Here is a 16,421-nt window from a genome sequence, read left to right as displayed (position 1 = left end):
ACATATATTCATCTCATCGCAAAACAAAGAAATACAGCATCAATCTTGTCGCTTCTTTTTGCTAACACGTGTGCTCACTGGTGAAAAAAATCACATAAATAGAAAACAAACCAAATTTCTTTTCATTGCTTTGTTTTTGATGGGATGGAAATAGGAGCTATGGGATGAAGTGCCGAATTGTTCCCCTATATTCATATTATTTCGAAATAAATCAATATATCAATTAAAAATATATCAAAAAAAAATATCAATTCGATTTGTTTGTTTTAAATAAAAACAAATCTATTTAATTTTTATTTCATTTTTTTTGAAGAGATTAATAGGAGCTATGTATTGGAGAATGGAAATAGTATCTCTACAACCAAACAAATGAAAATGAAAAGCATTTTGCGATGATACTTACAAATAATACACAATTATCCTCTCCCGGCTTAACACTACATATCATATTCACAACTCTCCTAGTTTCAATATCTAGCGGCTCTGGCGTTTCGGATTTCACCGATTCTGCAGTCTCGGGCGATATTGCTCGTGGTCGGGAAGCGGGTGGTTTTTGTGCCGAAAAGGCAGTCAGCGGATAAATGCCATACCTGCAAGGGAACACGAACAATTAATCGATTTAGCTCAAGACAAATTCCAGCACCCACATCAAACGGTTCACTTACTTTACATCCTCTACGAACTTTTCCAGCTTTTCCGTACCGCCCAGGTGGTACTCGATCTGTCGCACTTCGGCGTATACCATGTCCGGTTTGTTCAGCTTTTGCAGCATCTCGTCGTAGTTTGCTGCTCTCCGCCGTTGGCGTCGATCGACGATTGAGGTGATAAGATTGCGCGATCCGATGCGGTCACCGACAGATGCCGTACAGGTGGACAGGCCGGCATTAGGAAGTGGTCGATTTCCATGAGAGGAATAATAATAATGGCAGCAGCCGCAGCCGGGCGTAATGAATGATTGCAAGCAATGTAATGTGCACATAAGTAGCAATCGGTGTCCAATCAAAATCGTTTAGCCGGTCCGATGTGATTAGAGTTTGAGTCAACAATAATAGAGAGAAAGAAAAATATGGAATTGTGGAGAAAAAAATCAGATTAATATTGATGCGATGCAGTTTTATAGCCGCAGTATATTTCCTAGGTTTATGCTGTTGAAAACAAGGATGGTGCAAGGAATTCATTTTTGATCATTTACTGAGAATATTGTATATCTTTGTTTCAAAACGGTAAGGAAATAATAGCGTAAAACTTATTTCATTGCAAAAGTAAACTTGCTTTTGCCTGATTTAAACACCTAGCGGTGAAATTGCTTTTTTCGCTTATAGTTAATATATAGACCAATAATATGGATCAACGATATTTAAGTCAAAACTTTAAAAATCCTTAAATTAATTTCGATTGGTGTTTATAGAATTTTCGCACACTGTACTGTTGTTGAAGCTTCCAGGTTTTTGGGCCCTTCAACAGTTATACAACGACGCTTGAACTAGATCCCATCGGTACTCACATGAGGTATTCACCAGACAGTGCGCGGCGAGCAGTTTGAGCGGGTGCACCTCGAACAGCAGCGGGTGAAATAGTAATTCTCTAGCGGTAGGCCTTTTGGCAGGGTCATGACTGAGGCACTTGATGATGAAGTCTTTCTGCTGGGCATCCTCAAGACTCTCGACAGTGCGTTTGATTTGCTCTTCCGTGACTAGCGTACCCGAATCTCCGTTCCCTTGGATCTCCAGTGCAGCCATCTCCAGCGCACAGATGCCAAACGAGAAGATATCGATGGCGGTCGTCGTTGCGAGTGCTGCAGTAACGGGACGAGAGGAAAATTGGAACAACTGTTAACTTCTCGAATTGTCGTTAGCATTGCAATTGCCGGGGTCGGCAAAATACTTACATCCATACTCTGGTGCTAAAAAATGCATATTTTTCATATTTTCCCTACATGTTTTTACATGATGATGAATGGCATCTGGAGCTACACTACCAATTTTAACTAGACCATTATGTTGAATAAATATTGTATCACAGGTTAAGTTGCCGTGAATTACTGGCGGCGAACAGGAATGCAAATAACTGCAACGAGAAATAGCACAATGTTACAAACTTCGATTTGGATTATAAACTATTTTTGCGAGTTATTTTATTCGGCACTCGGAACAGCATGAATACATACGTCAAAATGTTTCGGTTGTAGAATTTTATATTACATATTCCTTTTGAAAGTAAAAAAATCACGATGGATAGGGGCTAGTGTTTTATAAAGATGAGAAGTATTTCTCAGTAAGACAACTATTGACATTAACATTCCACACCGTTCTACATGATAAAAATACCAGGTACATTTGAGCTTTTTTTAAGACGGTTATTTTTAGTTTTTCATAGCCTTCGGTTTTTATTTATTGATTGTAGGTATTATGATAAGGGGCCATTCACAAAGTACGTCACGTCTCCAGGGGGAGGGGGTTTGTTACAAAAAGCGTGACGAAGGACTGACTTATGGATCTTCCCTAACTATTATGATGACAATTTTCCGAAGGAAAAAGCGCGCCGTGTAAAGACGGAGCCGTGTAAATACAGCGCTAATAACACACGAAAGTTTCACGAGAAGTTAAACCGTTCACGTAAAGGTCACGTGCCACAGCCTGACCTATTTACGTTGGAGTGCGAGTGTGCGGTGATCCAGAGGTGACTGCTGTACTACGAAGATAACCTGAATTGCGATGTGGTGGCCAACAATGGCAGTATGGTGACGAACCTGGGAAGGCGCAGAACATATGTTTTCCTTCTCCGAACATCTAGGAAATCCAGGAGGAGATGAGCCGCTTGAAAACAACAAAGACCTTGAGGTTGACCAACTACTAGGAGAGCTGTTTGAATACGATGGTGAAGCACTGGCTAGAGCGCTGCACTTGGTAATTACAAAAATGACGAAAAGCTGGAGTGTAGTAGTAACTATCGTGCAATCACATTGCTGAACGTCGCTTAAGGTACTCTGCCAAATTTTATGCCACCGACTACTACCAATTGCAAACAAATTCGTACCTGCTAGAACTCGTGTACTGGTGATCACCGAATACGATACCAGCAACGGAATTCGGAGACGCATCGTAGCTGGAAATCGTACATATTTTGGACTACCCTAGACGCTCCAATCGAAAAAAGCAAAAAAAAAAATTCGCCAGTAGTCCTCTATGGACACGAGACTTGTACGTTGCTCGTGGAGGACCAACGCGCACTTGGAGTTTTCGAAAGTAATGTACTACGTATTCATATTGGGGTATTGGTATTGGTATTCATGGTGGGATGCAGATGGCGGATGGTACGTGGAGGAGGCGAAGGAATCACGAGTTGCATGTGCATCAGCTGATTGGAGAACCATCCATCGTTCACACGACAAAAATCGAACGACTGCGGTGGGCCGGGCAAAATTCATGAAGAGTGGAGATCTTACACACTCTGTTCTTATTTCTGCAGCTCGGCAAAATCCGCACAGCCATGGCCCAACATAATAAAAAAATTATATCCCGTCAAAAATCAGGTTTGTTAGCTGTGTTTCGGCAAATTATTTGTTGATTTTCAGCAACTTTGACAGATATTTCGGCGATAAACATGTTTGCTGGGGCTCGGCTGTGCGAATCTCGGTGAAAGTTGGATAAATTGCTGAGATCCCGGTAAAAAAGTGTTCTTTTGTAAATATACAATGTATTCCTAAAGAAACTTTTTTGGACTTTTTAGAAAAAAAAATCAGGTGACTGCACCATGCCATTTTCGGATTGGAAATTGTCTCGACTTCCCTGGGCATAAAAGTATCATCGTGTTAGCCTCATGATATACGAATAATGTTACTTGGCTTAGAAACATCGCAGTTAATAACTGTGGAAGTGCTTAATGAACACTAAGCTGCGAGGCGGCCCTGTCACAGTGTGGGGATGTAATGCCAATAAGAAGAAAAAGAAGAAGAAGACGTTATTACAATATGTATCTGAATTTCTCCATGAGTGTTTTTAGGCAAAAATGGGCCTCTTAGGGGAACGATTTTAAAAACTGTTCAGCAGCATATAAGCATAAAAGCATATGGAGACGCATGGTACTAGTACATTTGTGCGATGATTTATTTTGTGACTAAACGTTTTATGCAAATTTCCTCACATCCGTTTTATAAAATAAATGAACAAGTATGCAAGCATTTATGTGGAACTTGTATTTAGGGAAACCTGAGTCTAATTGCATGTTGGGAAGTTCTTGAATAACATGACGATTACTGCGATCAAGAAATCATTTGAATTATGATTTCAAACAGCAGGTTCCCGGGCGCCTTCTAAGCGATTTTCACAATTCTTCTACGCTTGTCTTATCCACCTCATTTAGTTTCCTGTTATGCCGTCGACTAGCACCAACTGCAAGGGAGTTCGTGGGGCAGTACCAGGCGGGTTTTATGGGCGAACGCTCCACCACGGACCAGGTGTTCGCCATTCGCCAAGTACTGCAGAAATGCCGCGAATACAACGTGCCCACACATCATCTATTCATCGACTTCAAAGCCGCATATGATACAATCGATCGGGACCAGCTATGGCAGCTAATGCACGAACACGGTTTTCCGGATAAACTGACACGGTTGATCAAAGCGACGATGGATCGGGTGATGTGCGTAGTTCGAGTTTCAGGGCATTCTCGAGTCCCTTCGAAACCCGCAGAGGGTTACGGCAAGGTGATGGTCTTTCGTGTCTGCTATTCAACATCGCTTTGGAAGGGGTAATACGAAGAGCAGGGATTAACACGAGTGGTACAATTTTCAATAAGTCCGTCCAGCTATTTGGTTTCGCCGACGACATAGATATTATGGCACGTAACTTTGAGAAGATGGAGGAAGCCTACATCAGACATAAGAGGAAGCTAAGCGAATCGGACTAGTCATCAACACGTCGAAGACGAAGTACATGATAGGCAGAGGTTCAAGAGAAGACAATGTGAGCCACCCACCGCGAGTTTGCATCGGTGGTGACGAAATCGAGGTGGTAGAAGAATTTGTGTACTTGGGCTCACTGGTGACTGCCGAAAATGACACCAGCAGAGAAATTCGGAGACGCATAGTGGCTGGAAATCGTACGTACTTTGGACTCCGCAAGACGCTCCGATCGAATAGAGTTCGCCGCCGTACCAAACTGACAATCTACAAAACGCTAATTAGACCGGTAGTCCTCTACGGACACGAGACCTGGACGATGCTCGTGGAGGACCAACGCGCACTTGGAGTTTTCGAAAGGAAAGTGCTGCGTACCATCTATGGTGGGGTGCAGATGGCGGACGGTACGTGGAGGAGGCGAATGAACCACGAATTGCATCAGCTGTTGGGAGAACCATCCATCGTTCACACCGCGAAAATCGGACGACTGCGATGGGCCGGGCACGTAGCCAGAATGTCGGACAGTAACCCGGTGAAAATGGTTCTCGACAACGATCCGACGGGCACAAGAAGGCGAGGTGCGCAGCGGGCAAGGTGGATCGATCAGGTGGAAGATGACTTGCGGACCCTCCGTAGACTGCGTGGTTGGCGACGTGTAGCCATGGACCGAGCCGAATGGAGAAAACTCTTATATACCGCACAGGCCACTTCGGCCTTAGTCTGATTAAATAATAATAATAATATTAGTTTCCTGTAGTTTGCTTATTTGTTATGTTTCAAGGGATCCTTATTTTTTTTGCAAGATCAGCTGGACTACGGATGCTGTCATTTAGAATGTAGAAAATATCTCGCGCTTAGTTTCATATTAACTGTATTGATCGATTTCTCTTAATCGATTTTATATTTTGTTAATAACTCAATTGTTTTAAAAGCTACAACCGTCGTTATAGATTCTGGTGCAAGATACAATCTTTCTTTATCACACCAAACCATTAAATCATCGACAAAGTAGCACAATTCGGTACAATAATGAAAAGAAAATATCGACGAAGAGAAATCGATCTATACAGTTACGCCCCTATGAAACTAAGCGCGAGATATTGATTTACTAAATTCAATATGAGTAAAATATACCGATTCAGAAGAGCTTCAAAACGGTAATCGACCCATCGGCTTGTACATGAAAGCCCCTAAAGCTCTTGCGTATTATATTGGTATGTTGCAGATGTTCTAGCTCTAGGTTCTTCAATTTTTTCTGGAGTTCACATCAATTGGTCTACAAAGTCAACTACGCCTGATATCCAATCAAAATCAGCCCAGCATGTCCATACAAGTCCAAAAAGCCCTTGCGTATTATGTGCAGTCCAAAATATATTAATGTAGATGTTCTAGGTTCTTCAAATTGTTCTGGCGATCAGATCAGCCTATCAGCCCAGCACCTACCAGGCCAACTCCACCTGGCCTGGTATCTAACCGAAAACAACCTAGCGTGTCTATACAATTGTGTCTTGAACCTGCAGCTCAACTTAAGCCTGGTTAAGCTTAATACTTGTATGGGCACGCTGAGTAGATTTTGGTTTGATACCAGGTGGAGTTGGCCTGGAAGACTAATTAATCTGAACTTCAGCAAAATTTGGGAAACCTGGAACATCTGCATCAAAAGAATTTGGACTGCACATAATACGCAAGGGCTCTACACGCACAGCTGAAAGTATGCTCTTTTGGGCAGAAATACACTCTTTTCCGGGAGAATAGGACTACCCACAAAAGGAGTAAAATTTGATGCATAAAAAGAATAAGTTTTACACACTTTTCCTGTTTTCATGCATAAATGTTAATCATTTGTGAATAAAAGATAGTCATAATTGTGCATAATATTTATTCCTTTTGGTGTGGAGTCCCATTCTCCCACGAAAGAGCGTACTTTGAAGTCATAATTGAATACTTTATAGTCAAAAGAGCATACTTCAAAGTATTTTGTGTGTAAACTGTTTTAGCAGTCTATGGACTTGTATTTACAAGCTGGGTTGATTTCGGTCTGATACCAGGAGTAGTTGCCATTGTAGACCAATTGATCTGGACTCCAGAACAATTTGGAGAACCCATCAAACCAAAAGTATAAGCAAGCGCTTTAGCGGCTTGTATGGTTGATTTCCGTTATGAAGTAATGAATCGGTAAATTTTACTCATATTTAATTTGGTAAATCGATATTTTCTACATTCTAAATGACAGGGGCCCTTCTTTGCCTAGCGCTAAGATGCTTGGCTATAAAGCAAGACCATTCTGGCTGAGGGTGGCTGGGTTCGATTTCCATGTCGGTTTAGGCAATTTTCGGTTTGGAAATAGTCTTGACTTCTCTGGGCATAAACGTATCATCGTGTTAGCCTCATTATATACCAATACAAAACTGGTAACTTGGTTTAGAAACCTTGTGGTTAATAACTGTAGAAGTGCTGAATGAACACTAAGCAGCGAGATGGCAATGTCCCAGTGGGGGATATAATGCCAATAAGAAGAAGAAGAATGTTGGAGATCAGTAAGCTATGAGGACGTCTGGACGAAAATTTTCATTACCTTAACAACAATTGTGTAGAGCAGATCAATACATAATTTGTTAAATTTTCACACTGTATAAATGTCGGGTTTCAGTTAAAAAAAAAAACAAAGAAGAATTTTCAGGTTAGTGTCCCTGTTCAAGCGCGGATCCATCCTGATTGCCCTTCCGACTGAAGTAACATTGGCCCTTCTCCCCCAGCAGGTTAGTGTCCCTGTTCAAGCTCGGATCCATCCTGAGTTCCCGACCGTTTGAAGTAACATTGGTCCTTCGAAGCCAAGCTTCCAGTTTATATGGAAGATCACCTGCAACGACCTAGACGGTGCAACGCAGGTATAGTCCCAAAGAATCTAATTGATTATTTCTGTCAAATTCCGAAACTCGATCGAACAATCATGCAAAGAACTCCTGTCGCAACAAATTTACCCAAAGAATCCTGTGTTAGCGTGGCTGTTGGTCAAGTAGAGTCTATTAACAATGAATCGTCGTCTAAATCGGTAAGAAATTCCGCGTCCGTTCGTGCTGTTAGTCAGGGTGCTCATAGTGCAAGAATATCAGTAGTAAGCAAATCACAAAGTCAAATCAGAGCATTGGAGCTCGTCAATGAACTTGAAGAAGAGGAACTACGAGTATCTTTAGAACAGGATAGAATTTTAGCTGAGCAGCAAATGGAAACTCTCAGGATCCAGAAAGATTTGGAACTTAAGATGCAACAGAAAAAAGCGGATTTCATCAAAAGGAAACGTGAACGAGCAGTTGAAATGAGCGAGCTGCGGTCTTGTTCGGGTGTATCGAGCTGCCATTCAATGCAACGTGTACAGGACTGGGTAGATAAGAATGCAAATATGACAAACGCAGAAAATAATGTCCATACGAATGCTGTTCATCGTGATGTAGGTGCCAAAAATGATGTGAACGAAGTGTTGTGTCATGCTTTCAAGGCGCTTCAAGGTCATCATGCGAAAGATTTACCGCAGTTTTCAGGAAACATCACTGATTGGCCGATATTCGAGAACGAATTCAAGACATCCACCGAGGAGTGCAAGTTATCCGATAAAGAGAACATCAGGCGATTGAACAAAGCCTTGCAAGGTAAGGCACGCAAAGCTGTGGAGTGTCTACTTTCTTCTGCTGAAAATGTCAGCCTAATCATGCGGATGCTAAGATCTGATTTCGGACGTATTGAGTGGGTAGTAGCTAACAGACTTGAACTTCTACGAAACCTAGATTCTGTGAAGGAAGGCAATATTGAATCTTTCCGTTATTTCTTCAATGCGGTCGTCGGAACTGCGGTGGCGCTAAAAAATGTGAATGCTGAAGCGTATCTGATGAACCCTGAGCTGATTTCCCACCTGGCCGAGAAGCTACCTGCGTTTAGCAAGCAAATGTGGGTGCGACGCAAGGCGTTTCTAATAAAACAAGATACGATCGTTGATTTTCACGAGTTTTCGCGGTGGTTGGAGGATGAAATGGAAAACCAACTGGCAAGCATGAATCCTGTTTTTCTCAACAAGAAAGATCGCAGGGATGCATTGTTCTCCAGATCCAAGCCACCTGTTCTGAATGTCAACACTCGTACAGTTGACCATCGAGGAAAATGTCCTTTTTGCAATTCGAATGATCATCTGAGCCTATTAAAATGTGAGCAATTTACCAAACTATCCATCGATCAACGTCGTTCCGCTGCAAGATCCTGTAACGTGTGTTATATATGTTTGAAGCAAGACCATTCCCGTCGTAATTGTCGATCTGATAGAACATGTTCAGTATGTAATCGGAATCACCATGAATTAGTACACTCGGATGCAATAAGGAAGGAACCTTTTCGCAAGTTCGAGAAGAAACGTGCTGAGGATGTTTGTCAGCAGTAAAAATGTAATCACTATCCTTCGTGTTGGTTAAGTAACAATTCTTAACCAAGAAGCAGTGGAAAATGTGTTCGCCCTGTTTAACGAAGGATCTCTTTATCGATGATTAATTCGGAGCTAGCAGAACAAATGGAGCTGAACGGCCCAGTGTCTCCGGTAACCTACCGCTGGACAAATGGGATTTCACTTAAGGATTCTGAATCAATGATGCTGTCTTGCTGTCAAATTTCTGGGCCTTCCGAACAAGCTAAGTGACACGAACTGAAAAATGGGCGTACCATCAATAATATGAATCTTCCTCGTGTGAGTCTTGACATCGACAAAATTAAAAGATTGTACATACTTCTTGACGAGGAGAAACTGGAGATAATTCAAAATGTAACTCCAAAAATTTTGATTGGATCGAATAACGGTGGCCTTATCGTTCCATTAAAAACGGTGCAATATTCAATAAGAGGTCTACAGTTAACGCGGTGCCATCTTGGTTGGACAATCCACGGAGAAATAGAACCTGATAGAGTAGAAATTTCTGATCAATTTCACGTTTTTCTTTGCTCAAGTGATCAAGATTTAGAACTAACTGAAATGATAATTGTACAAAATTGAAGATTTCGATATCCGTCATCAAGGCCCAAAAATGTCAGAAGAAGATGAAAGAGCTCTAGACATTATGAACCGTACACTGAGGTTGGACAAATATACCGGTATAACAATTTCGCATTTCCTGGTAGCAAGCCGCAAGCTGCGGCGCCTAACTATTATGGAGAAGAAGATGGATGCAGATCCAGAGTTCGCTGAGCAATATTGTGAGAAAATTGAGGGTTATATTCAAAAAGGCTATGCTAGGAAACTGAGTCCCGAGGAATTGAATGAAACATCTAACACCTGGTATTTGCCGCATTTCAGTGTAACGACTGCAAACAAATTCCGTCTAGTGATGGATGCTAAAGCAAAGTCTCACAGGTTCTCGTTAAATGATCTGTTGCTGAAAGAACCCGATTTCGTTCCACCGTTGATAGCAGTACTGATGAGAGGAAGTCAAAAGAAAATAGCTTTCATGGCAGATATCAAGGAAATGTTTCACCAGGTTCGTATCAGAGATCAAGATCAAAATTCTCAAAGGTTTTTCTGGCGTGGCATGAATCGTACAAATCCCGCCGAAGTCTACGTAATGATGGCTATGCTTTTCGGTGCAGTATCATTCCCTTCTATTGCACAATTTATAAAGAATTTCAACGCGAGTGAACTTGAAGATCATCTCCCTGGAGTACTGTGTCCAATTGTCAAACAACATTACGTCGATGATTATTTTGATTCAACAGACACAGAAGAACAAGCAATTGCTTTAGTGAAGAATGTTATTGCGGCACATGAACACGGCGGATTCAAGCTCGTCAAATTTGTATCCAATTCAAAAGCTGTATTGAATTCTATCGATCTTTCTTTGAGAGCTGACTCGTGTAAAGATGTCCGTGTTCTCTAAAATATGTTTAGCTTGGCTTTGTACGAAAGAGAAACTTGCAGACTATGTAGGATCACGAGTTTCCAAAATTAAAGAAAATGGACATAACACTAGAATGTGGAACTGGGTTCCAACAAATTTGAGCGTTGCAGATCTCGCGACAAAATCGTCTAAATTTGCGAACATGTCAGTGTGGTTGCATGGTCCGGAATTTTTGAGCTAACATTCGAGTGAATGGCCAAACAGGAATGTGTTACTTTGTCGTCTGATGAAACTGTAAATTTTCATGCGGAGATAGCAGCTGATGAAGAATCGGTCTTACATCAAGTACATGAGCACGAAAATACTATAAATTTACCCGATATTCGGCGATTCTCTGACTACAACCGTTTAATAAGATCAACCGCTTATTATTTGAAAATGAGAAAAATCCTATCACTTTCAAAACACGAAAAACCAAAGAAGTTTACAATCAATGTGCACGATATGGACGAAGCAAGAAACATGTGGTATAAACAAGTTCAAATTGAATCCTTTTCCGATGAAGTTAGCAGCCTAAGAACAACTGGATTTGTGAAAAAATCAAGCCGTTTATATGCATATTCTCCTTTTATGATTGATGGAATCATCAGGATGAGAGGACGTATTCAAGATAAGAACAAACCTTTCGCTGTTAACAATCCCGTCATATTGCCCGATAATCATAATTTCATGTCCGTCTAACTGACAGGCCACTTATCATAAAATTGAAAATAAATACCTCTAAGTTGATGTACCAAATGCGTACCTCCGGGGATTTTGAACGTACCTCAATATTTCCTAGAAAATCGGTGGCCTGCTGAATAGACGGTCGATTTTTCGAAAATCTTCGTAAAACTTCCCAATTTTATCGCTAATGTAATGTACCAAGTACGTACCTTCCGGAACTATATTTGTTTTTCAACGTACCTCAAAATTTCCCATACTTTCTTATACTAAACTTTTCAAAACGCTTTATATGTTAGATAACTTTACGGAATCGGATTCCTTGGAAAATTCTAGGCCGGAAACATATATAAAACCTTATACTTAAGTTGAATAATGGCAGTTTTATACTAAAAAGCGTGATTTCGGGCTAAAAATCATATAAATACATTAGAAAACTCCTGAATACACACCAAAACATAAAAAAGAGCTTACGCCTAAAAGTAGGCAATATACAGAACGCGCGGATATTATATAAAATGCATTTCAACCATTTTTAATTCAAAACGAAAGTAAAAACCGATAAGATATACTTATATAATTCAAAAATGCATATCAATTCTTCAAGGACATTCTCAGGTAACCCAAGTTTGTCGCAATTGCATAGCATGCCAACGTACCTCGATAGAAATATTTTTTATCAAATTATTTAATAAAAAGTCAATTATTCCATATTAAATCCAATTTATTCGATTTTCTTCAAGTACATTGCACAAATCGACCCCAAATGTCCTTCTGATCCTTCAAGGACATTTTCAGGTAACCCAAGTTTGTCGCAATTGCATAGCATGTAACGTACCTCGATAGAAATATTTTTTATCAAATTATTTAATAAAAGTCAATTGTTCCATATTAAATCCAATTTATTCGAATTTTTCAAGTACATTGCACAAATCGACCCCAAATGTCCTTCTGATCCTTCAAGGACATTCTCAGGTAACAAGTTTGTCGCAATTGCATAGCATGCCAACGTACCTCGATAGAAATATTTTTATCAAATTATTTAATAAAAAGTCAATTGTTCCATATTAAATCCAATTTATTCAATTTTTCAAGTACATTGCACAAATCGACCCCAAATGTCCTTCTGATCCTTCAAGGACATTCTCAGGTAACAAGTTTGTCGCAATTGCATAGCATGTAACGTACCTCGATAGAAATATTTTTATCAAATTATTTAATAAAAAGTCAATTATTCCATATTAAATCCAATTTATTCGAATTTTTCAAGTACATTGCACAAATCGACCCCAAATGTCCTTCTGATCCTTCAAGGACATTCTCAGGTAACAAGTTTGTCGCAATTGCATAGCATGCCAACGTACCTCGATAGAAATATTTTTTATCAAATTATTTAATAAAAGTCAATTATTCCATATTAAATCAATTTATTCGAATTTCTTCAAGTACATTGCACAAATCGACCCCAAATGTCCTTCTGATCCTTCAAGGACATTCTCAGGTAACAACTTTGTCGAAATTGCATAGCATGCCAACGTACCTCGATAAGAATAATTTAAATCAAATTATTAAATAAAAAGTCAATTATTCCATATTAAATCCAATTTATTCGAATTTCTTCAAGTACATTGCACAAATCGACCCCAAATGTCCTTCTGATCCTTCAAGGACATTCTCAGGTAACCCAAGTTTGTCGCAATTGCATAGCATGCCAACGTACCTCGATATAAATATTTTTTATCAAATTATTTAATAAAAAGTCAATTATTCCATATTAAATCCAATTTATTCGAATTTCTTCAAGTACATTGCACAAATCGTTTCCAAATGTCCTTCTGATCCTTCAAGGACATTCTCAGGTAACCCAAGTTTGTCGCAATTGCATAGGATCAGAAGAACATTTGGGGTCGATTTGTGCAATGTACTTGAAAAAATTCGAATTAATTGGATTTAATATGGAATAATTGACTTTTTATTAAATAATTTAATAAAAAATATTTCTATCGAGGTACGTTGGCATGCTATGCAATTGCGACAAACTTGTTACCTGAGAATGTCCTTGAAGGATCAGAAGGACATTTGGGGTCGATTTGTGCAATGTACTTGAAGAAATTCGACTAAATTGGATTTAATATGGAATAATTGACTTTTTATTAAATAATTTGATAAAAAATATTTGTATCGAGGGACGTTGGCATGCTCTGTAAGTGCGGCAATCTTGGGTTACCTGAGAATGTCCTTGAAGGATCAGAAGGACATTTGGGGTCGATTTGTGCAATGTACTTGAAGAAATTCGACTAAATTGGATTTAATATGGAATAATTGACTTTTATTAAATAATTTGATAAAAAATATTTCTATCGAGGTACGTTGGCATGCTATGCAATTGCGACAAACTTGGGTTACCTGAGAATGTCCTTGAAGGATCAGAAGGACATTTGGGGTCGATTTGTGCAATGTACTTGAAGAAATTCGACTAAATTGGATTTAATATGGAATAATTGACTTTTTATTAAATAATTTGATAAAAAATATTTCTATCGAGGTACGTTGGCATGCTATGCAATTGCGACAAACTTGGGTTACCTGAGAATGTCCTTGAAGGATCAGAAGGACATTTGGGGTCGATTTGTGCAATGTACTTGAAGAAATTCGACTAAATTGGATTTAATATGGAATAATTGACTTTTTATTAAATAATTTGATAAAAAATATTTCTATCGAGGTACGTTGGCATGCTATGCAATTGCGACAAACTTGGGTTACCTGAGAATGTCCTTGAAGAATTGATATGCATTTTTGAATTATATAAGTATATCTTATCGGTTTTTACTTTCGTTTTGAATTAAAAAATGGTTGGAAATGCATTTTATATAATATCCGCACGTTCTGTATATTGCCTACTTTTAGGCGTAAGCTCTTTTTTATGTTTTGGTGTGTATTCAGGAGTTTTCTAATGTATTTATATGATTTTTAGCCCGAAATCACGCTTTTTAGTATAAAACTGCCATTATTCAACTTAAGCATAAGGTTTTATATATGTTTCCGGCCTAGAATTTTCCAAGCAATCCGATTCCGTAAAGTTATTTAACATATAAAGCGTTTTGAAAAGTTTAGTATAAGAAAGTATGGGAAATTTTGAGGTACGTTGAAAAACAAATATAGTTCCGGAAGGTACGTACTTGGTACATTACATTAGCGATAAAATTGGGAAGTTTTACGAAGATTTTCGAAAAATCGACCGTCTATTCAGCAGGCCACCGATTTTCTAGGAAATATTGAGGTACGTTCAAAATCCCCGGAGGTACGCATAGGTACGCATTTGGTACATCAACTTAGAGGTATTTATTTTCAATTTTATGATAAGTGGCCTGCCAGCTAGACGGACATCATAATTTCACTAATTTGTTGATTGAAACGTTTCATAATGCAAATGCTCATCAAGGATTGGAAACAATTATAAATAATTTGATGCACCGTCATCGTATCTTAAAGATTCGTTCTCAAGTCAAAAAGTTCAGAAATGCATGTATTAAATGCAAGGAGCTACGCGGAAAACCGAATGTAGCATAAATGGGCAATTTGCCATCAGAACGAACGATTCCTTTTGTTTTTCCTTTCACACACACTGGGATTAATTATTTCGGTCCACTGTTGGTAAAGATTGAACGGCGTATTGAGAAACGTTGGGTCGTGTTATTCACTTGTATGGCCTTGGTATGTATAATGGCCATAAGGTGTTTCATGACGGTTCGCGGCGTTCCTCAAAAAATTCTTACTGATAACGGTACGAACTTTACGGGTGCAAATCAAGAGTTGAAGAAATTCACTAAGGAACTCGACCAGCAACAAATTGAAGAAACTCTTAGCGTGAGAGGTGTAGAATGGAGTTTCATACCACCAGGATCGTCACATTTTGGACGATGTTGGGAACGATTAGTACGTTCAGTCAAAACAGGTCTAAGCGCTATGTTGAAGGAAAGGCATCCTACGGATTTAGTTCTTCGTACTACCTTATGTGAAGTTATGAGTATCATCAACAATCGATCATTAACAGAAATTTCAAATGACCCTCAAGATCCTGAACCAATATCTCCAAACATGCTGTTACTTGGAAGAAATAACCACATGCAGTATGATCACGATTTCGATGGAAGCAATTTGGATTGTAGAGCAGCTTATAAGCATGTGCGCAAATATTTGCTGATCGTTTCTGGCGTAAATGGGTGTCGGCTTACCAGCCAAATTTAATGAAGCGACAAAAATGGCAAGATAACCGAAAGTATTACGAGTTTGCAGTAGGTGATTTGGTTTTGATTGTGGACGAAAATCTTGGATGTTGGCCTAAATGTGTTATAGAGAAGGTAAATTATGGCCCAGATGGAAAAGTACGAACAGCGACAATACGAACATCCCGAGCCATCCTTGTCAGACCAACTTCGAAAATAATACTGTTACAGGCTAGTTCCGTTGGTGCCCTGGAGAATGTTGGAGATCAGTAAGCTATGAGGACGTCTGGACGAAAATTTTCATTACCTTAACAACCATTGTGTAGAGCAGATCAATAAATAATTAGTTAAATTTTCACACCGTATAAAAGTCGGGTTTCAGTTTAAAAAAAAAACAAAGAAGAATTTTCAGGTTAGTGTCCCTGTTCAAGGTCGGAGCCATCCTGAGTGCCCGACCGACTGAAGTAGCATTGGCCCTTCTCCCCCGGCAGGTTAGTGTCCCTGTTCAAGCTCGGAGCCATCCTGAGTGCTCGACCGACTAAAGTAACAAAGAAGAAGAAGAAATGACAGCATGCGTGCTACAGCCAATCTTGCATAAACAAATGAGGATCAAATGCTTGCGAACGGTTGATAATAATGTTGGTTGTGGAATACGATAACTCATCATCCGTGGAAGTCGGTTCTAATATGGGTTCCAGTAGA

General features: G+C 39.5%; 1 protein-coding gene across 6 annotated transcripts in view; it reads right to left on the bottom strand.

Annotated features, from left to right (window-relative positions):
- LOC134212260 (nuclear receptor-binding protein homolog) overlaps positions 1 to 16,421 on the bottom strand; it is a 217,120-nt gene that overhangs the window by 17,238 nt on the left and 183,461 nt on the right. For all 6 annotated transcript variants that reach the window (XM_062689954.1, XM_062689957.1, XM_062689958.1 and 3 more), the window contains 4 exons: positions 1,889 to 2,067; positions 1,505 to 1,795; positions 666 to 786; positions 404 to 590 (listed from right to left, as the gene is read on the bottom strand). In XM_062689954.1, coding sequence (XP_062545938.1) covers positions 404 to 590; positions 666 to 786; positions 1,505 to 1,795; positions 1,889 to 2,067 — 778 coding nt within the window. The remainder of the gene's footprint in view (positions 1 to 403; positions 591 to 665; positions 787 to 1,504; positions 1,796 to 1,888; positions 2,068 to 16,421) is intronic.

The sequence above is a fragment of the Armigeres subalbatus genome, chromosome 2 (genome assembly GCF_024139115.2).
Source record: "Armigeres subalbatus isolate Guangzhou_Male chromosome 2, GZ_Asu_2, whole genome shotgun sequence".
NCBI classification, from domain to species: domain Eukaryota; kingdom Metazoa; phylum Arthropoda; class Insecta; order Diptera; family Culicidae; genus Armigeres; species Armigeres subalbatus.
This window is presented reverse-complemented; position numbering and strand designations above follow the sequence as displayed.